Below are 21,974 nucleotides of genomic sequence, written 5' to 3' on the forward strand. Positions count from 1 at the left end.
TCAACACAAGCCAGTAGAATTCTCATGCGTTCACTTTTATTTCTCAACAAAAATGGTCTAGACAAAATTCCGTTTTTTAATTTAAAACCTTTTTCATATCAAATGAACAAAACATGACATGATGCACAACATTTACAAAAAACCAAACGCAGGTTTTTAAAACATTCAAAGATTAGAACTGAATCAAAAAAGGCTGAATCTGCAAATAACAGTCATGTCCAAACATGGCTCACCAGGATCTACTAACACAACGATGGAACCACTAGAAAACAATGTCACACAAACTGCCTAAGTCTATTCTACAGAAGAAGAGGTAATGCTGAATCATCCAGGTAGATAACGTTAGAGCTCAGATGGTCCCGGGTCACTGGTCACGGCGCTGCTGCGTTCAGAGACGTTTACACTGATGGGACTTTGGCTGATGAGCAGTGAACTGACAACAACCAGCGGGTGGACGTGCAGCAACACGTCTCTGACCGCTGTCGTGTTTCACTCCTGGTCCAGCAGTTTTGCTTTTTTTCCAGTTCTTTCAGACACTTTTTTAAGTATAAAATCATTTTGGGGAGTTTGGACCTCACGTCTCTGAAGCGCAGCGTCCAGTAAAGCAGCAGCCTGAGAAGGAGTGAGAACATGCGTGGTCTGTGAATTTGAGAAGCCGTGAGAAGGCACAGAATTGTTTCATGTCATTAATCCATCTGTATCAAACTGCTGTGACAAAGGTTCAGGCCTGATTCACCCGACGAAGCCTGGATGCTGCATTCATTAATGCATGGGACTCGATCAAACCTAAAGGATTATGATGGTTGGTCTTTTTTTTGTAGGTGTAAAACCATGATTAATATTAAATACTTAGCTGATGTCATTACATATATAGAAATATATATAGTGTAACCACGGAATTAGTTTTAAATATTAATATCGTAATAATTCTCTCCAATTATCCATTAATGATGAGGTATTTTGTACCATTTCCATTTATCATCTAATATCAACGCTTTGCTGCTACATATGTTATAATCTGTCACAAACAGAATCTTTACGACCTGGTGTCCTGTTGGCACGAGGCCACGTCCGTGTTTTCTGGAACCGTCTCTAAACTGTAGTGAAAGATGCATGTGTCCGTTTTGGCTGGTTTGACTCTAAGGCAAGACATCGTAGCTGCACTTGTCAAATTCCTTTTCCGTTTTCTCACATTGTCATCAACACTTTAAACTTGTGAAGTAGATGGTTTATCTATTCAAATTAATTCTAAGATTGTATATCTTTACAAAATAGTAAAAGAACAGGTAGCACACAAATTGTAAACATACTCACGTCTTTAAGTTAAATGTTACAACTTAAGTAGGTACATGTGTGTAAATCAAGACTTAGTTCATGAAACTGTCAACAATAAAAAATACAACCACTAAAAACCATAGAGACCTACATTAAACATCTATGCAGTTGGTTCTAGGTCCCAGTCACCATCAGCTGTGCAGTCTTCCTCAGTTCTAATTAGATTATTACTGGTTCAGCTCAGTGTCCTGGTTCAGTTCATTACTAATCAATGGGACTAAATATCACACTAAACTGCAGCTCTTCACCGGAGTGCAGTAGAATGTGCTTGGCTCCTGCATCACTGACTCCACTCTACCCTCGTCCTGCTTCAGACGCTCCGTGTGAAGCCTCGGTGCAGCGGTGCAGCACTCAGCTCAGCCACGTGCTGCACCATCGACTCGTCAACAGCAGATGAATATGGCGACTCCCTAAATCAATACCATGGCTGTGTGTTTGTTGGGAGCTCTGAACTTCATACCATTTGCTATTAGCAATACTGATTCGTAAGTAGGGATTGATCCTTTTGCTTAGTGGTCAAACACATTTACATGATATGTGGATGTGAAAAGTGTCTCACACCAACCCACCAAATACTTTAAGAGGAATATTCCACTTATGTACAATCCAAGAACATTGCAACTAAATACACGATTACATAAATAGAAACACTAAACTCTTATCATGAGACATTAGAAAGAGCACTTATGATTTGTGTTTCAATGACTATGTGGACATTAGTATCACTGAACATGGACCATTGCTGCCAGACTCGTACCAAAGCAAAGATGTTTCAGGTTGTTTCCTTTTACAATGATTCCTAATCCAGAACTTAATGTGAGTCACACACTCAGACAACGCTTCATGTTAAAGGACCTATCACTTCTCACATATGTAACCAAATGAAAAAAGAAGTGATGAAATAATCAAGAATATTAAATCATTTATTTGTAAATCTGTACTTACTGTATGTGTTAATTCAAAAATTACTTAGGATCGTTGTGAACATAACTACACCACAAATGTGTTGAGATCCTTACGACATTAGTTCAAAAGAAGTTTTCGTTTAAATTAGAAGTGTAAACTGTAAATGTAGATCCAGTAAAATGAAGAGAGGTCTGCGTTCCTTAAATCAAAAATGATTTCTGTAACAAATTAATTAAACCCCATTTAAAACCTTTCAGCTCGCTTTGGAAGGCCGTCGGCAGGAACAAATGGACACTGGGCAATCTTTAGTATCTAGCAGGTGCTGCCATCCCCGGTGTCTATCACTGGTCCGTCCCTGGTCTATCCCTAGTTTGTCTCTAGTCTAGCCCTGATCTATTCCTGGGCTGTGCCTGATCTGTCCCTCGTCTATGCCTAGTCTATCTCTAGTCTATTCCTGATCTATTCCTGATCCATCCCTGATCCCTCCCTGGTCTGTCCCTGGTGTATCTCTAGTCTATCCCTATTTTATCCCTATTCTATCCCTATTTTATCCCTAGTCTATCTCTGGATTATCCCTGGTCCGTCCCTGGTCCACGTCTGGTCTAATCCTTGGATTATTCCTGATCTATCCCTGGTCTTCCCTGGTCCATCCCTAGCTTATCCGTAGTCTTTCCCTGGTCTGTTCCTGGTTTGTCCTTGGTCCCCCACGGTCACCGTCACACATGAACTCAACACACATGAAGCAGTGACGGACCATGGTTTTTCCACCGATCTAAGTGCCACAATGAGTCAGCCAGGCTTCACCTCTTGGAGGCGCTGGGCAGTGCTTTACCTCTAGTGTAGGTGTATGAAAGAAGGCAGACGAGAGATTTGTAAAAACATCCATCTGAGTACAAGAACAAGTAAAAGTAACGTTTGACAAACGAACCTTTGCATAATGAGAGTTCATTTACAAATACACACCTTTGGTAACATTTTACTTTAAAGTCCTGTTTCTCGTCTAAAGTTGTACCATGTGTGGATCATTTAAAAAGCCAGAAAGCTGCCAACAAGCTGACAGATGATATTACACGTGTCCTACAAGTCAAACTTTGTTCATCACAATTGTTTTGCACCATAAATAAGGATTCAGTTTAGACAGGACTGTAAAGTAAAGTGCATGTAAATGTCAACAGGGATTTCACTGAACATTCTGTTGATTTCCTGAGTTTTTCCTCCCGTGAGGTGAGAGGCAGGGAAGCTGACAGGAAGAAAGTCAAGATGACAGAGTGAGAGAAAGAAGCCAGTGCTTTGTTTTCAGACCAGTCGAAAAATAGCTTTTGAACAGTATTGCTGATTATCATCCATTACAAAACAGGAAAAATACTCCAAAGTCATAGTTGACGAGACGAGTGAGTGTTTGCCAGCGGCTCTAAGTGCACTCCTTCTGTTCGTCTGTTGTGCATTTTTCAGTCATTTCCTGACAGAAGTCCACTGTTACGGTGGGGCTACAAGCTTCCTCAGAGGCCCCGGGCTCCAGCGCACAGTCCTCTGGCCCCACACGCGACATATGGACCCCACTGGGCCTCTGGCTGTGGCCGGCGTCAGGACACGCAGCCCCGTACGGTCGTGACGAGCCCTTGTCAGAAGAAGGCGACGGCGGGCTGGACGTAAGGTCGATGCTGGCGGAGACGGCGGGCGTCTGGCCGCCCTGCACCTCCCTGCACACTTGCTGGGAGAGGAAGGAGAGGTTCTGCCACAGCTCAGTCATACAAACCTTCAGCTGGTTGCGCTCGCTCAGTAGCTTCTCCTTCTCACACACCTGCATCCACAACACAAAGTCGGGTTAGGAGGGGAACGCTGCCTGCTCCCAAATACGCAAAGTCAAGTCCAAGTCAACCTTTCACCGTGTGTGTGAGGCTTGGATTTTTTTACACAACCTCTGCAGAGTCATAACTACTTAGTCCGTTAGTCAAACTGCTATTAGATGTTCAGGAAATATCAAACAAATACTAAGAAATACTGTGTGGGACACATCAGAAAACCTGACCTCTTATATAAGTGGCTCAGTGAAGCAGAGATCAGTTGTTGTAAGTTTAAACAGAACAAAGCACAGTGTGTACACACAAAAAAAGTTGAAAATGACTTCCTGTCCTCCTGTCCTGCAAAAGTAGTAAACACCTGCTACTGTCACTTCACCTCGTTTATGTACTTAATCAATAGTATAATAATCTAATAATATCAAGTGTGTATGCATGAGCGTGGTCGCACCAGTTTGCGGATCTCGCCCTCCAGGTTCTGGATACAGTCCAGCTTCCTCTTGCGGCAGCGCTGGGCCGCGATGCGGTTCTTGCTGCGCCGGCGGATGTCGTGGATGAATTCCAGCTGCTCTGAGGTCAGCTTGTGCATCTTGATGAGTATCTGGAAGTCATTGCGTGGCAGGTTGGTGATCTGGTCCACAGGGAACGGCAGCTTCACCTGAAGCAGCACACAGGGTGGACGAGCAGGTGACTATTTGTTCATCCAGCTGCTGCACATGTATGATCATCATCAAGTCATGGACCCAGAGCAAAAAATGTTTAGTTATTGATAACATCTGGTTTATCAGTGTGAGAAAAGGGTGTTCAGACCAGCTTTTGATTCAGAGAGGTACATTATAATAAAGATAACTGTTCTTCATTATTCTTTATCCTGGTTAAGTTAAACTAATGACACTAATTCTGGTTGGAGCGGGACAAACCCTCTTTCATGCTGTTACTTAGTGCTTTAGATTCTGAGTCCAGGATATCTACGTGCTAATGCTTGTTAATATGGTATCTGACTCCTAAAGCGCCGGGATGGATCCACTAGGTGTCAGCATTGAGCTGCTCAGTGATCAGCTCTTTGTTTCAGTCTCTTGTTTGTCTTGCTCTTATTACCTACTTCTTACTCTGGTACCGTATGTGTATCTGCATTTTAACACACTACATGTCTCTGCAAGCCTTGGCTTTAATTTTGGAGCCTGGCATTAATGCCGTCAGTCACAAATACAGTTTCATTGTGTGCATGTAGGTCGTCCACATAAATCTGAATACTGTTTCATGTAAACGTTGCATCAGACGACAGCAGCTCAGCAACGTTTCCTCCATCGCAGTAGTGTTTACCACAGCACAGGAGGATGACATCATCCACTGTGTGTGTGTGTGTGTGTGTGTGTGTGTGTGTGTGTGTGTGTGTGTGTGTGTGTGTGTGTGTGTGTGTGTGTGTCTGCGCGTGCTTGTCCTTTACCCTACAGACATCTACTGTGGACCATATATCTCAGCCGTCACATAATGAGGTTGGAATGACAAAGTGAGATTTGGATCCTCATAAATTCACCAAACTCTCTCTCTCCCTCTCTCTCTCTCTCTGTTCTGGTTTCCATTTTTAACCTGTGTGAATCCTCAGAGACTTTCATTTCCTCATGCTGTGGTATATTTAATGTCACTAACGTCTCCAGGACCTACAGGAAACCTACAGAGCAGCAGACTAATAATAATAGCACTGCACTTCAGTTGTAATGCTCAGAATGAAAATGAGCTCAGCGTCTTAGAGAGCATGTTTAGCTGCTTTCATCCTAAAGGAAAGCTGTCTGAGTCTTTACCTCAACACTACAGTAAGCTTAACTGAGGCAGTGGACGAGCATCTAGTGTCTGACATTTAAGCTCAGTCAAACAGCCTCCATTCACGCTTTGGTTCTTCAGAAGGTTTTTTTCCATTCAGAGTTGGTCCAACTAGAATCAGGTGTTGGCAGCAAAGGTAAAGGCAACTGCTGTGATAAGGAACAAGCAGAACGCGCTGAAGCGGTTGTGGCCTAATTGGAGCGGGCAGATCTGGGGTCAGGAGCAGCAGATGGTGGAGGAACATGAACAGGACACCTGCCTACAGGGCACCCCAGGGTGCGTCTGTGGCCGCTCCGTGGCGAGACAAGTGGGTCAGGGCAAGGAAGTGGGACACACACACACACACACACACACACACACACACACACACACACACACACACACACACACACACACACACACACACACACACACACACACACACGATGCAGTCTTACAGATATGATGTGGGTGTGCAGCATAACGGCAACAACATAGAACATAAAGTGGTTATTAACACGACGGCGCCACCTGATGGAGGAAACAAACACACTAATGCAGGCATCCAATCTGAGCAAGAGGCAAAAGCTTAACTGGCTCATTAATCATTTAAATATTGTCATGTGATCAACAATCAGCAAGTAAAACCAACATCTGTTCATCAGAACATCTGCCAAGTATCTTAACATACATTGTAATGAGCAATCAAAGGAAAAAGAAGGAGGATGTATGCCACAGGAGCCAACATCTGACCATAAACACGCGGTTGCAGGCTGTGAACACCTTTACCATGTAAAAGAAAATCACCAAACCAGCTGTAGAAAAAATAAACTACTGAAACTCAGCAGCATTTCCTCACAAGGATTTGTTGCATCATCACAGCTTCTATTAAACTAGCAGCATGATGGATGACAAAACAAGTGAAGCCTTTGGCAGCAAACCTCAGTCAGCCCTCAACAATGTCCAGAATGAACAATTCCTAAATCTAAGCTCCTCAGGTTCAGCCAGATTTGTCTGATTTGAACAATCAGATCAATCTACACATTAACAGAGAGTCTGGAATTAACTCTCTGAATGAACCAGAGGCCACAGAGCGGCTTCAAACCATCAGCCTGTCAGTCATACCTGATTGTAGGGCTCATGTTCAGCCTGTGACATAAGCCAGCTGTGGGAAAACATTCATAAACCAAACCCCGACAACAGTAGAGAATCTGCACAAAGCACAGAGTGAAGTCTATTTTTACAGTCGCTACAAGCAGTTCACTCGAACGAAACCAAGAGTGAGGGAGGACGAGCCAATGTGTGTCAGAAAAGGACAGAGAGCGCAATCCTGCGTCACCATGGCAACCATACATCAGCTTTAACCGCAAGGAAGATGTGTTGGAGGCGTTGTTCTTAATCTTTCCTTAGGAATCGGAAATAAGGAATAGGATGGCCATTGTACTTTCTATTCATTTATGTAAATCATTAAATTCCAGTAAACTATTAAGGTAAAATGGTTCCTCTTAGTGTAACACAGAATGAAGTCATTATTTGTTAGATTGGTGCAGCAGTGTTGATTTCACGGGGGCGTCTTTAACGGCTTCATTAGCTGCTAGAAGCAGTTGGTTCTGCTGTCACACGTGCAGAGCAGCAAAGCTGATCTCTGGATCTCTGAGCAGCGCTAGCAGAGAAGAACAGCAGGAAGCCACTAACCTCAGGGCCGGAGACTCGGGACACGCCGCTCTCACTGTCCCCCTCGGAGAAGGAGCCCGACTCGTCGCTGGAGTTGCCGCCGCTGGCGCCGAACGCGTGTTCGCTTTTGATCTTGGTGAAACCCTGAGACAAGAGCACCTCCGCGCCGTGGGGGTTCCTCTCCTCCACCACGCCCACCAGACAGCGGGACAGCCCGGAGATGGAGCCTGAGTGCGGGGACGAGGAGAAGTCCAGCGGTGGCAGGCTGGAGGGCGAGCTGCAGCTGCCGGCGTCCTCTGGGTGGGAAGACGGGGACGTGGCCAGTGTCCTGATGGGGACGGGGCAGCTGGTGGAGAGGCTGCCAGGACCAGAGGAAGGAGCTTCGACCTGCATCAGGGTGGACAGCTTCTCTCTGAACTTCTGGTCCACGTACGACTGGGCCGAGACCTGTCGCTCGCCGGCAGAGAAGATGACGCTGCGTCTGTCCAGCTCCCCCTCCTGTTTGGAGGACGCCGCCCCGTCCGCGCTCCTCCCGGCGTCAGTCACGTCGGCTAGCACGGATTCCCTTTTATCCCACTGTCGGTCCTTGACCAGCTCCTTGTAGTGGTTCAGGGACAGCCTGTTGGTGAGCAGCTGCTGAATGGTGGCGCTGGGCACCGCAGCGAGGTCCCGGCCTCCCCTCTGGAGGTAGGAGCGCAAGCAGGAGGAGGGCGAGCCTCGGCTCGGAGAGTGCTCGGCCGCCACGGGAACCCCCTCCACCTCCAGCTCCATCTCCAAAACCTCCTCAGTACCAAACTCTGGGTTGCAGCCGTTCCTCTCGTCTCCCCCCTCGAACGCAAAGGGCTCCTCTTTGATTCTGGAGGGAGACAGCAGGTTTTGTGGAGGGGCGCAGCTTCCAGGGCTGTCTGAGGTACGATGGCTGGAAATGACGTGATGCTTTTCTCCATTGTGCTTGTTGTCGCATGTCTGGTACTGGTACTTCCTGTATTTAGGACATAGGTCGTTAGGAAGCGGTTCAGTCCTTGCTACATGATTAGTCTGCTGCGCTTCTGTCTCCGCTGAACCATCCAAGGACGTTTCCTCAGAGAGCTCAGCGTCCTCAGCGACGGGTTCATCCGCATATTCCACCTTTCCGTTGCTGCTGTGGCCGTCGTTCTGCAGCTGGGCTTGAAGGAATCGGAGGCAGGAGTCCTCCAGGTTGTGAACGCCCAGGAAGTCGGCGCAGAAGATGACTTCATGGATGTTGTCCCGACTCAGAACCAGCTTAGCTGTGTAGGCGAACTGGAGGAGAGGAGCGAAGCCTTTAGCGGTCACCTATAGGGGAGAGCACAGGAAACCTTTCAGGTCTGTGTTTTATTACGTGTGCTGGTCAGACACATCCCTGTGACATCACACCGTACACCACATACCGCCTGTAATGCTTGTCAGACTATTCCTCAACCATTTGTGCGTTGCAGCAGGACATCGCCACCTCTAAAGGACACTAACCACTGCTGGTGATGTGTCCCCGTCGCAATTTGGACCTTTAAAATTCTTAACCTGCCGCCTGATCGTACATGTATGTCTGCACCACCACCAGTCAACCGCTGCTAACCTGCATCAGTGGAAACATCCAGAAACTGCAGCAGATCAACTCATTGAACTGGTTCCGTTAAAAAGGTAAAGAAAAGAACGAAGGTTGAACGTCCAAATCCGACCACAGGCAGAAGAAACCCACTCTGCTAAGACACTATTACTTCTAATGAGCTGTTGCCTCTTGGATTGACCCAGTCAGAACCAGACCAGACTCTAATAGTAAACTGCTTGAGTGCAGCCATGTTGATGTTGGGAATACTTTATCTTATCTTCACCTGGGGTCAATTAATTCAGCAACAAGGCTAAACTCCCATCAATAGAAGAAATCTCCAGTGACTGGTTACTGGAGAACTAACCTTCAGCTACAGGAAACGCTCATTAACTCAAACTCATGTAGTCATACTGTATAAATTATTTTTGTAAGTTAATAATGTAGCCTAAAAAGACATAAAAAAAGATATTTGTAGAGACTGAACAAGCAAAATGTTTGGCTTTGTTTACTGATCCAGATCTGTTACTGTATACAGTATATATAGTGTATTCAGTGTATATAGTGTATACATAGTGTATACTGTATATACACCCACACAGCCTTTTAATCTACAACCCTTATAACAATAAAGGGTTTGTAGATTCATATATTTATGAGAAAGGCTGCATTTTGGTTTTGATTTGAAACATTAGATTTTCAATAAACAGACTTTTCTATTATTCTTTTCGACTTTTCTATTTATAGTTATAGGGGCATTCATATATATTTAATATTATTCTACTACAGCGTAGCTATGGGACACCTTCTCACCTAGATGCCTCACGGCAGAAAGCTCGTGAAGCCACACGGTGATTACACACTAGGACTTTACACTGTAGCATGTTGATGGTGTGTGTGAGTTATTACAGTATAGGGTAGAAATCTATTCATCAATCTGACAGATCTGGGGTATATATGGTGATAGCAGCCAGCGGGATGAGGAGCCGCTCCCTGAACGTTCCATCTGCAACTAATGGGGCAAAACCATTCATATGTGTGTCAGTCCTGGAGTTTCCACCAGGCTGGATTATTGAGGAAGCGGTTACCTCGGCTTTGGCCCAATGTTCTCTTCTCTTTACATGACTGGGCCTGAGGTCAAATAGGTCAAACGTATGGATCCGAGGCAGGGACGGATTCTACATGTCTGACACTGCAGTGACCCCCAGCAGCTGAGGCCATGTGTGAAGGTTAAACCTGTCGTGGTCAAACTAAACCACAACACATGAGCCAAGGAGGAGCCACAGAAGGAGAATGACAGGGGTTAGTGACACAAGGACGTCTCAGGGTCTGTGTAAGTGTCTGTGACGGTCTTGGCTATCCTCCTCCTCATCTTCATCTTCATCATCAGCTCCATTCTCCTCCTCAGCATCATCTCCATTCTCCTCCTCCTCCTCATCATCATCATCTCCATTCTCCTCATCATCATCATCACTATCATCTTCATTCTCCTCCTGACCATCATCTTCATTCTCCTCCTGACCATCATCTCCATTCTCGTCCTCACCATCATTATCATACACCTGCTGATTATCATCTCTATTCGCCTCCTTAGCATCATCTTCTCTATCCTCCTCCGTCTTCTCTTCCATTTAGCGGCTGTTCAAGGGACTCTTTCAACAGAGAAGGGGGGCTGAGGTCGAGGCCTCAGAAGAACCAACATATAGTTTTGTTGTACATTTAGTACTAGTAGCATTATTATTATTAGTTGTACTGTAGTATTAGCAGTAGTAGCAGTAGTGGTAATGTAGTATTAGTAGCATTAGTATTAGTAGTACTGTATTATTAGCATTACAAGAAGTAGTACTGTACTACTGGTAGTAGACACAATGCGGTTGTAGTGCAATAGTGTAGTATTAGCAGTAGTAGTAGTGTGGTATTAGCAGTAGTACTCTAGTACTGGCTGTAGCAGTGGTACAGTAATATTAGCAGTAGCAGTATTGTAGTACTAGCAGTAGTACTGGAGTACTAGCTGTAGCAGTAGTACTGGAGTACTAGCTGTAGCAGTATACAGTCATATTAGCAGTAGCAGTATTGAAGTACTGGCAGTAGTACTGGAGTACAAGCAGTAGTACTGGACTACTAGCTGTAGCAGTAGTACTAGAGTACTAGCTGTAGCAGTATACAGTCATATTAGCAGTAGCAGCAGTACTGTGGCTCCCACCTTGTCCGGCAGGTTGATGACAGCCTCGGCGTCGCCCGCTGACCCGCTGGGTCCCAGCAGCGCCTGCAGGAAGTAGCGGCTGCTGGCGGCGAGCACGGCCCGGTGAGCTCTCACCTCCCTGCCCTCCACCAGCAGAGTGACGTCGCAGAGGACGCCCTGCCGCCGCTGCTCGTCCAGGCTCAGCAGCACGTTGGCGCAGTGGACCTTGGACTCGTACACGTACAAAGGCGCCGACGCCTCGTTGTCCGCCGACATCACTGTCTTTAGCAGCCTGCACAGAAGAAAGCAGCGTTACAATACAATAATAGCCATAAACACAGCATCTGAGCATCCACGTTAAATATCTATAGCTAAATCTGTCTATCTCAGGTAAAAGGACAGAATGGCTGGACACAGTTGGTTTAAGAGCCTCATATAGTTCATGGACATGAACAAAACCACGTTTCATCATCCAGATAAAACAAATCAACTGGAGTCCAGTTCATTTCCAATGAAGACAGCTGCTCCATCAGCTGAGTAACGTGTGTCTCACCACTATTATTGCTATGAAGTGGACGCGCTGGAAACGGGTTCTAACTTCCTCTAAGCTTCTCTCTCTTCTCTTGGATCCAGCTGCCTGTGCTTTGTTTGCTGCCTATCAGTGTTTTTCAGTGCGTCGAGGCAGATGTGAGAAGCCATGAGGCTGGGTCTAGTGATGTCTAGTTCCATAAATACACTGATCCTGATGGAACTGGTACTGGTGTTGCCATGGTAACCTGACTTGGTGACATGCTACTCAACATACACCTTGTTACATGAAAGCTGCAGTGTTTCATTAACTTTACAATCCCAGCGTCTAATAGCAGACACACATGTATATAATAATCATAGTGATCCATAAAAGCAGAGAAACTAAAGCACACATTAAGCCATTAAGCTCCAAGCGAACAGAGGCTGCTCATTGTGTCTGTAGCACATAAAGCCCTGACACAGACAGCTGAGCACGCAGTCCTGTCTGTCTCATCAGCCCTGGGCTGTGTGTGTGTGTGTGTGTGTGTGTGTGTGTGTGTGTGTGTGTGTGTGTGTGTGTGTGTGTGTGTGTGTGTGTGTGTGTGTGTGTGTGTGTGTGTGTGTGTGTTTCTGCTGAGTCATGCCTTTTGAACACACACAGCTGAAGCAGTGCTCTGGCTTCTCTCCCCACAGGCCGATCATCTCACGTTTTATCTGCTGCTTCCCCACAGGAGAACATCAGGCCACGATGCCTTTAACTTCCTCATTATCACTATTTACAAAGATGCTGCTAGTGGATATAAATACTTTACTTGGTAAAAAATGTTTTAAGTTATTTATGTGTGCCAATTTTTACAAATATTAGTGATTTACACTTTGCACCACTGATTTATTGATTTAAACCCAGGTGCCGTGTGGTGCTGGTGTCTGCACAGGTCCGGTTTCACAGTCCAGAGTCAGGTTGTGATTGACAGCTCCTGCCCAGAGTGAACCCGCCTCCTGCCTATTGACACAAATGGCTGCATTGCAGTCGAGGCTGCTAAGGAGGTGTTTCCTGGATGCAGAGACCTCAACGTTAATGCCAACAACCCTTTGTCTGTGCCCCATGAGGATGTTCACACAGGCAGCGTCAGTGTGATACACTTCATACTGGTTACAGTTGTACTCAGGACTCATCTTTAATTTTTAGCATTCAAGCTGATTGTGCTTTCTCAAGCTATGTGAATTAATTCAATAATCCCTTTTATTTTATGGGTCTAATTTCCTTGATAAGCTGTTGATCATTTATAAAGAGGTTTCATGAATCTTTTTCTTCTACAATGGATTCAACAGTTTAGAGGCAGATTAGAGGCAGCAGAAATGTATTAAAATGTAGGAGGCATCATCATTGTATAAATAATGCTGTTAGATAATTCTTGTGGTTTCCTCATGTTTCCCAAGAGGAACTGGAAGCAGCTTCCTGCTTAGACCGCTGCCCCGTGAAGATGGACGATGGACACACAGACTCTACAGACGTGAGCAGCTGCTGTGTGAGGCACTGGCTGCACATTAGATGAATAAGTAGAAACTATTTGGACAAATTTCTTTTCTGGTCTTTGACGTATAACCACGTTCTGCTTCTCGCCACGCTGGGCAAAAAAAGAAACAGTGGAAGGGGTTTGGTCAGAAACACATTGCCAGTGGTTGCATCATCCTGTCTAGGCTGCGCTTTAACGTGAGCAGAGAAGCACCGGGCAGACAGACAGACAGGCAGATACAGACAGACAGGCAGATACAGACAGACAGGCAGATACAGACAGACAGGCAAGCACAGGCATCAACTGTAACTGATCCATAACAAAAGAGAAGAACTACATTAAATGATACATTTGCATTTTGCAACAAGGAGGAACCTTTTATAACTTTATCTGGTGTGAAGGTTTTACATCGTTAGAGAGTCTTCTTAGAACCATGATGATGACTGGAAATGACTTGTACATATAATAAGTCCTTCAGTTTCACGGTTATGCAGGACAGCATTGCTACAGAGATCACAGCTAGAACCAGCAGCTACACGACAACACAAACAACTCAACTGATCAGATTTATGCTGGATGTACTTTCCTACAGAAGCATCAATCAAACCCGCAGCCAGAATGAGCAAAAGGTAAAAACACGCCCAGCAGGCACACGACAAACACACAGTTTTATTCATCACAGAAGCAGCAAAGCCAGAGACTGTACATGGAAGCTAGGCAGATCCCCCAAGACCCCGTTAGATGGAAATGAGACATAATAAGGGCAAGAGAGAGAAAGTGGAGCAAGTGTGTGTGTGTGTGTGTGTGTGTGTGTGTGTGTGTGTGTGTGTGTGTGTGTGTGTGTGTGTGTTCACAGGTGAGTGTGTGAAGTTCCACACTGCTGAGGGTTAAAATAACCGCAGAAGCTGCAGCTCTGTAACACAAATGGACAACGACCCCACCAAGTCCCACCAACACTGACACAGAGTCACCGTTGAGGAGGAGACCTCACAAAGAACTGTGTGAGGAACGTGACCTGAATGACACCAGCGTTGTTAGACAAAGACAAGGCTGCAAATCACTGAGACATGGAAATTATTTTACTAAACTCACCAAAAACAAATGTCAGATAATGAGGAAAGAACAGAGGTTGTAACTGTATCGGACAGAGATCCCTTCTGTCGCATGTCTACCACATAAAACTGAGTCAGTAAAAGCTCGAGTGTTAATGTAAGTTGAGAGCAGCTGAGTTAGTCCAGTCAATGCAGCTCCTCTAATGTCTTGCAACGTAGTGTCAGTGGGAGCCAGAGCGGCCTCCCTCCGGAAATAAGCCACCATGACATCATCCTCCCACTCAACAATGAGCCTTTGTTGGAAGCCGGCTGAGCTGTGATGTGCTGATAAATCACTTCTGAGGTCATTGCTGGCCGTGTCTGATCCTCATCCACACAGGCTCCTCTCAGAACGGTGGGGGTGGGTCTGAAGGGTCTGCAGGCACGAGAGGCAGAACTGGACTGAAGACGCTGAGTAACGACAAGCTGGAATCTGAACATCTGACCTCAAAGCTTCTCACTGCCTCCATCAGTGCTGAGAGCAGACACACAAGCATTAGACTCCATCAGAGCCACTCACTCACTCACCACCATCTGTGAGGGCCAGTTACTATGCAAGACTAGGTGGGTTCTATGAGCCAGTGGCCCCGGTTACCGGTTACTAGCGCTAACCGGGGTGTTTCTATGTGACCTTACTAACGTATCCAGGCCTCATTAATTATGTGTATACCAAGCATCGGTCTGCAACTGCAGAGATGCTGAGCAGCAGGTGTTATCGCCTCTCTCCCAAAACCATTGTCTGACCTTACCCATGACACACAGTCAGGTGTGAGGTTAAAATCACAACCAAGCGCCGCATTCGGCTACGAGTCACAGTAACTGAAGCTTTACTAACGATGACTTCACCGGTCACGGCCCGTTCATGTCAGTCTGTGCTGGTCGCATGTTGTCTATCAACCCTAAACAGCTGAGAGTTGGTGGCAGTCCTTCACCTGTTGGCATGGTGATGGGTGGACGGACTGTTGCCATGGTTACCATGGCTTCCTTCCCATCAGCTCACATTTCTTTCCTAATTTAGTCTATCTGGTTAACCGGGCATCATGAACAGATGTTGGGGCTTAAGCTGTTGGTGCCACAAACCCCTGTAGTATTAGAAAATATTATCCGAAAACAGACTCGTTTTGTTGTTGAAGCAGCTCCGAGCAGCTGAAGGGGGATTTGAGTGATTAACTTTGGTTTTAATGTGACCACTTGTGGTCATTTTAACATATTTTAAGTGTGTTCGTGTATTTGTAATAAAAATCATGGAAGACAAAAAAATTGTTTCAAGTTCAGTACAAAGACCAAACAATACATTAAGACATCCAAAGTCAAACTTGAACTGAACCATAGCGTTGTGGGAGTAGACACATAACTATGAGCCTCTGGGCAGCCTGGTGGAAGGTAAATGAACCTGATGAAGCTAATTAGTTAAACCCCCAAAGACCCACAACATTAAACACCAAGTGTTTAGGGAAGAGCCTTAAAAGTGAGTTGCAGTGTTCAGTAACCATGACAACCCTTCACAGTCTCCAAGTAATGTAGGTCCAAGGTGGAGTCTGACAGAACCCAGCAGAAGAAGAGTCCATGTCCGGGCCCATTATTACACAGCCAGTCCAAACATTCCACCAGTGCTTGTTTATCACTGCAGCTGCTGCAGTGCTTCACAGCACAAACTCAAATTGCATCACATCAAAGCCGCAGCAACAGTAAACACGGACGTTAACGTGAGCGCGTGTTAATCTGTGTCGACATGTGGAGCATTCACAGCATCCAGCAGCCGATAAGCGAGCTCCCAGCATCCACCGCTGCTCAGGAAGCGGCTGCAGCCTGATCGGCAGCATCAAATATAGTTCTACAGACGGAACCAACTTCACTTTACTGTCAGTAAATGGAAACCACAACATCTTTGTAATCAAGTCCCTGAAGGAAAGTCAGAAAAGGAAGTTTACTGTAACAGGAGCAGCAGCACGTGATGGCACAGAACCTCAGGCTGCAGCGTGGACCGCTGGGCTGCAGATGAAACCCAGTTAGATTTGATGTGGTTCATATACGTTGACAACTCGGATTAGATGTGAGGAACAGAAAGAACAGGGGGTTAAAAGGGAACAGAGGGAGAAATGGACAGACAGCAGACAATGATAACAGCAGTCAAGAGCGTGATCATGTCAATAACAGCAACAAGTTCAGTCTGAACAGAACAGAACCAGCGCTGCAGGAAAGCCACACCATGCACCTGCCAGACTAAGACTATGGTCACCAGTACCCAGGAACCCACTGACCCTAGGGACAGGACTCAGCCAGCAACTATCTCCATCCTTCCAGTCTGAACTGGACCTGAACACAGCAGCGGGTTGAGCCAGGTCTGAGGTTTCATGCACCAAATGCCCCAACATTCACTGGACATGTAGAGGACGGTTCGAGTCCCTGCGATTTTCCAAACAACAATGGCTGCTGGTAACTCAGTGTAACAGGGATGAAGACAGAATCCAATAGGTCTGAATGTGCACATTGTGTGCAATGTGGTGAGTTTCAATCAAACAAGTCATGACACCACGTGTGCTGGTGTGGAGCCGACCGGAGCTTCGGACTCTGCTCCAGAATCTGAAGAATCAGGATTTCTACCACAACTTTATGAACATTAAACTAAAATCTCTGATGTCATATGCCTGCGACCAGTTTCTATCTTAATGTGATAATAATAATTTATCCTCAAACCAGAACTATGCTGCTAATTAAATCATTCTTTCAAACCGTAGACTCAGGATCTAGAGGTACGCGCTACAACTCCTGGGCTCACACAGGATTTGTCCCTCAAGCGCTTAGAAGCACAATAGCGATTTTCATAAATCAACAGAATCTTGACGTATAATATTATAACATAATAATTGTTACACATGATCCTCACCAGTATCATTAAACAGTCAGTGTCTCACATTCTGAACAGCTTAACTGATCAAATCATGAAACTCGGATCATTTAACTAGCGCTTTTTAAATTGTAGTTTAGGAACATTAACATATCTGATACTGAAGTGACCCAGAAGCACCTTTGGAATGGAATGCATTTATCCTTATTGTTGGTCCCACACACTTGAATTTGGATATATTTATATATTTTTTGGACAATTAAGTCTTTAAATGAAGACGTGAATGAACCACATGAAGACAACATCTAAGACCAGTCAATGTTTAAGAAACTACGATTTTCATAAATCTCACCCACTGGAGGAGCACAGGAATTATTGGCTACAAATATGACAAAAAGTGGATGGACTGGTGCAAATAAATAGTCCAGGTAAGTAATATATAAATCAATTGAGAGTGAACATACAAAAAAGAAGAAACAGAGACAAATCCATTACTTTCATTCCAAAGTCTGTCTTTGATTGATCTGTGTCCTGACAGACAGACAGACAGACAGACACTAAAGTGCTATTAATGTCAGTTATGTGTCATTTTCACAAAGGACACTCAGCCTCCTTTACAGACTAACTGACCATGAATCCCCAAACAAGCGCAGCATCCCTCTGCGTCACTGACGCACCACAGAACCAGAATCAGAACCACTTCAGAGACAAACACGTCACATTTGTTTTTGTCACCATAGCACATGCCTTTGTCCAGTCAGCAGTGTCCTTCCTAACTCTAAGTACAGCGTGTCATCAGCTAGTGTTCCTTTATGGGGGTTTGGGGAGTGAATCTAATTATTATGGTAGTCAAACCTAAACACAAAGGGTGTCTTCAGGTACAGAACCCTGTGGAGCTGAATGTGTGTCCTGCTCTAACTGAGCTATTTAATAATTATCAGGATTATTGACAACAAGACAAACAGTGATGCAAACATGTGATTTGGGACAACAACCAAAAACAAACATGCATGCAAGCTAGACAATGCATATGTCTAATAACTGACTGTATTAATATCCAAACATTCCCATCTTTGCTTGTTAAATCCGTCTCTGAGCCCCAGGGCCAGTCACAATGAATGTGTCTGTTTTTACCTGCAGCTCAAATGTCATTTATGTGTTTACACATACTGACAAAGTGAACACAAGCTGTTTGGAAAGTCTGTGTGTCACAGAATGTAGTGTAATACTCATCTGTTCAATAGTCATATACTGCAAATAGTTCTCACCATTGCGTGTGGTGAACGTTAAAACACATGATGCTTTTACTGGAACGACTCAATAAATTTCATGGGTTCAATATGCAAACACCTTGGACCGAATCACCCGAGGACACAACGCCTCAGAAACCAAGGGTTCGCTTCGAGCCTCGCTGTCGCCCTCTAGCGGCGCCACCGAGGACGACGGCGAGGCTGCAGCGCTACAACGGACCCGTGTTTACTCTGCTGAACTTCCACTAGCGAACCGATTGCCGTCAGTTCGGGCCCAGCGATTGTGCGTCCGCACTGTGGCCTAAAACGCAGCATCACTTCCCACAATGCACCTCCACGGTCTGTCCCCCCCCCCAAAGCCCCCTTTTCACACTGTAACGCAAGTTAATCAGATTTAACCGACATGACTGAACTGTAGCCTCGAGCTTTAGGGATGATGACAAACAAAGACAGAGCCGCGTTTGACGGCTCTTTGTTCGGGAGGCGTCCACGGAGACGTGGCGAGCCGTGGACCGGCAGCGGCGGCTCGGTGCCGCTTACTTTGCAGAGTGATGGAAGGTGGAAGATGAGGGGGTGAGGGGCTGTGGAGGAAGGCCTCGAGGATAACAGGATAACAAAGAGCTAATCTGTTTACGCCAGCGCGTGTTCAGTAGCTCAGACGCGGACACTCGCGCGTGTCATTACACCGCATCTTACCTGGAGCGGCTACGACCCCCGCGTCATTTCACGTCTACGTGCCACGATTATGAGCGAGCTCGGCGGTTCCTGCTGCGAACCTCCGGCCGCGTAGGGCTGCGCTGCGCTCTGGGACGCATCCCCGCCGCTATTCGGAGGCAAACTATGACGGACCACAACACACCGTCCACGAACGCGTGTCCGTCTTGCTCCGGAGCGGCCGCTCGGCGACGCGATTGTCGAGCTGCAGAGGGCGGGAACGCGGCGGCAGGAGCCCGGGTCCTTTGTCCCTCTACAGCCGCTTCCTCCAAGCGCGCTGCCCCCGTTGTGGCACCGTCTCCCGTGGAACCATGTGCGTCCGGTGCCGTCGGTCACGCCGGGGTTAGGGAGCGGTCCCAGCGGGCGGGGGCGGTCGGCTCGTGCAGGTTAAGCCCCCGCCAAGGTTCTCTGTCACGGCGACACGAGCTGCAGCCGCGCGCCGACGAGGCTCCGCGAGCGTCGCCTCGGTATCCGGCCTTTGTGGTGGTGCGCGCGGGCGTGCGTTGAGTGGAAAGTTGGAAGTCGGAACCGCGCTCGGTTTCGCGGCACATGGAGGCGACGGAACAGCGGCGAGCTGCGATCCGTGGGCGCGACGAGCGGCGCGAGCGGACGGGCGGATTAGCGCGAACAAATCCTGGCGGAGAAAAGGCTCCGCGGTGCGCGTTCCCCGACGGAGCCACTCACCTCCGTTCACTTCCTCAGAAAGACGGAGCGCGTCCACATCGTGTTTTCTCCCCGCAGCCCTCGCAGCAACCGCCGCTGCTCATCCGTCAGTGTGTGGGGATGAAACGCCTTTTCTCCTCCAGGAGCTGCATTGTTGACATTGGCTCCCTGACGTCATGCTGGCTCCCATTCACAACCGCGGCCGAGCCCCCCCTCGCGCGGCCACGGACCCACCCCGCCGAACGCGTAACGCGTCGATGCGGCCGACATGTTTACGCGTTTTCTGCCGCTGTGTGGATGCGTCTGGAGGTTCATTCATTCACGAGGCAGAGCCCACCGTGACAAACACACAGCGGCTACAATAAAGACTTTGTACTGAGAAACGCGACGGTTCTAACACAGACCGCTGTGATTTTCAGAGGTCGGACACGGACGTGAACGGGGATTTAGAAACCTTCCCAGATGTCCCTTTGTCCGCGTCTGAGCCTCGAGGAGCCTGATGCTTGTTTATCTCGCTCTTTGACTGAATTCCTCCGTAGCCCGTGTGATCCAGTGGCACACGAACCTCCTACTGAGCATCCATGTTTGTAGTCCAAGCGGGAAGGCCCGTCATTGTCTCGAAGCACGGGACAAATGATGGAGCTGGAAGGTTTCATCCTTTGGCCCAGATCAGCGCGAGCCTCCTTCTAATGAATCAGATCAGCCTACGTTAACCCAGCTCACAGAGGACATGATGTTCTAATCCACGAGGCTGAGAAGAAGCTAATGCCTCAACATGGTTTCTGTCTGTTGTTATGTGGAGAAGCACAAACCCATATTGTTCCTTCCAAGTGTTAAGAGTTGATGTGAGGCCAATGAGTCTATGTTCCTAGAAGCACAGGTGGAGGTGGAGGAGTAGCAGGCATTTATATCTAGTTTTGTGTTGTTTACCCTCCTGCTCATCCCACCGTCCAGTCTCTGCTCTGTTGTTGATTGTTCTTGTGCTCGTTTCTCCCTCTCTCTCTTCACCCCAACCGGTCAAGGCAGATGGCCGCCCACATCCAGCCTGGTTCTACTCAGAGAGGGATGTTTTTCCTCTCCACTGTTGTCAAATTGTCATAATTACAATTTAAGGCTTGCTGTATGTGGTATTTGTTGGGTTTGGTTGTGTATGGTCTTCAACATTACATTGTAAAGTGCCTTGAGATAACTATTTTGTGATTTGGCACTATATAAATTGAATTGAATTGAATTGAATTGAATTGAATTGAATTGAATTGAATTGAATTGAATTGAATTGAATTGAATTGAATTGAATTGAATTGGTTGCAGTGTAAAGGTTGCTGAGCGATGACGTAATCATGGTGCTGAAATCTACACACAAGCTGCCAATTAACTTCATCCAGCACCGGGACTGTTCTACATGTGATGTACAGGTTTTCTGTTTTCAGTATCTGCTATAAATGAAGAGTCACCAAACCCAGACAGACACAAGCTGAAGCATCAGCTTAATCTGCCTGAGGCCGGGATTTGTTTGTGTCTGTGGTTTTTTGTTGTGTCTGTCTCACCATACAGCTCATTGACTGTAGCAGCCACATCTGTTGTCAGTTGCCCCCGTGACCTGGACGTAGGACATGATCATACAACGAGTCAGGCTGGGATTAATAAGCCTCGTTTATTGAGATGAATCAGTTAATTAGGTTGGATTTAGCTGAAAGAACTGGAAGCTACAGCTGCTGTGTGTGAAGTCTGAGGTTTATGTGGTGAACAGCAGTGAGCAGCAAACCCAGAGCTGCGAAGCACAGACACAGAGCTACAGACGCAGTGAGCTGCATTAGTCATTGTCTTTGCAGCTTCACACACAGCTCTGTGTGTCCACGTGGGTCACAGTGCATCCGGCCCAGTATTGGTCCTGTAGCAACCTGCAGCGGGTCCATGGAGGTGCAGCGGATGGACCGGTGGCTCCGGTGGAACCTCCTCTGGCCTCCATGAGCGTTGGGTCGTCTGTGCGCTGGACCCACACTGGATCATCTGCAGACCGAGGCTCGGGTTGAAGATGCACGTCACCACCGCGGCTCATCGGCACAGTTCAGGCGTCTCCTCACCCAGTCTGAGGGAGAGAGGGGCCGAGCTGGGGAGCGG

At 46.7% G+C, this 21,974-nt stretch overlaps 1 protein-coding gene across 3 annotated transcripts; it reads right to left on the minus strand.

Annotated features, from left to right (window-relative positions):
* Positions 1-19: 19 nt before the first annotated feature.
* bach2a (BTB and CNC homology 1, basic leucine zipper transcription factor 2a) lies at positions 20-20,287 on the minus strand. 3 transcript variants are annotated; one of them, XM_029138497.3, is made up of 5 exons: positions 19,875-20,287; positions 11,282-11,552; positions 7,536-8,828; positions 4,492-4,698; positions 20-4,042 (listed from the first exon to the last, which is right to left on the minus strand). In XM_029138497.3, the coding sequence occupies exons 2-5, from the start codon at positions 11,534-11,536 to the stop codon at positions 3,653-3,655; spliced, it is 2,145 nt and encodes a 714-aa protein (XP_028994330.1). In that variant the 5' UTR covers positions 11,537-11,552; positions 19,875-20,287; the 3' UTR covers positions 20-3,652. The 3 variants fall into 3 exon arrangements, with proteins under 3 accessions (XP_028994330.1, XP_028994331.1, XP_028994332.1); XM_029138498.2 differs by lacking the exon at positions 19,875-20,287 and adding an exon at positions 19,336-19,834; XM_029138499.3 differs by lacking the exon at positions 19,875-20,287 and adding an exon at positions 19,173-19,327.
* Between the last annotated feature and the right edge of the window lie 1,687 nt (positions 20,288-21,974).

The sequence above is a fragment of the Betta splendens genome, chromosome 22, assembly GCF_900634795.4.
Source record: "Betta splendens chromosome 22, fBetSpl5.4, whole genome shotgun sequence".
In the NCBI taxonomy this organism is placed as follows: domain Eukaryota; kingdom Metazoa; phylum Chordata; class Actinopteri; order Anabantiformes; family Osphronemidae; genus Betta; species Betta splendens.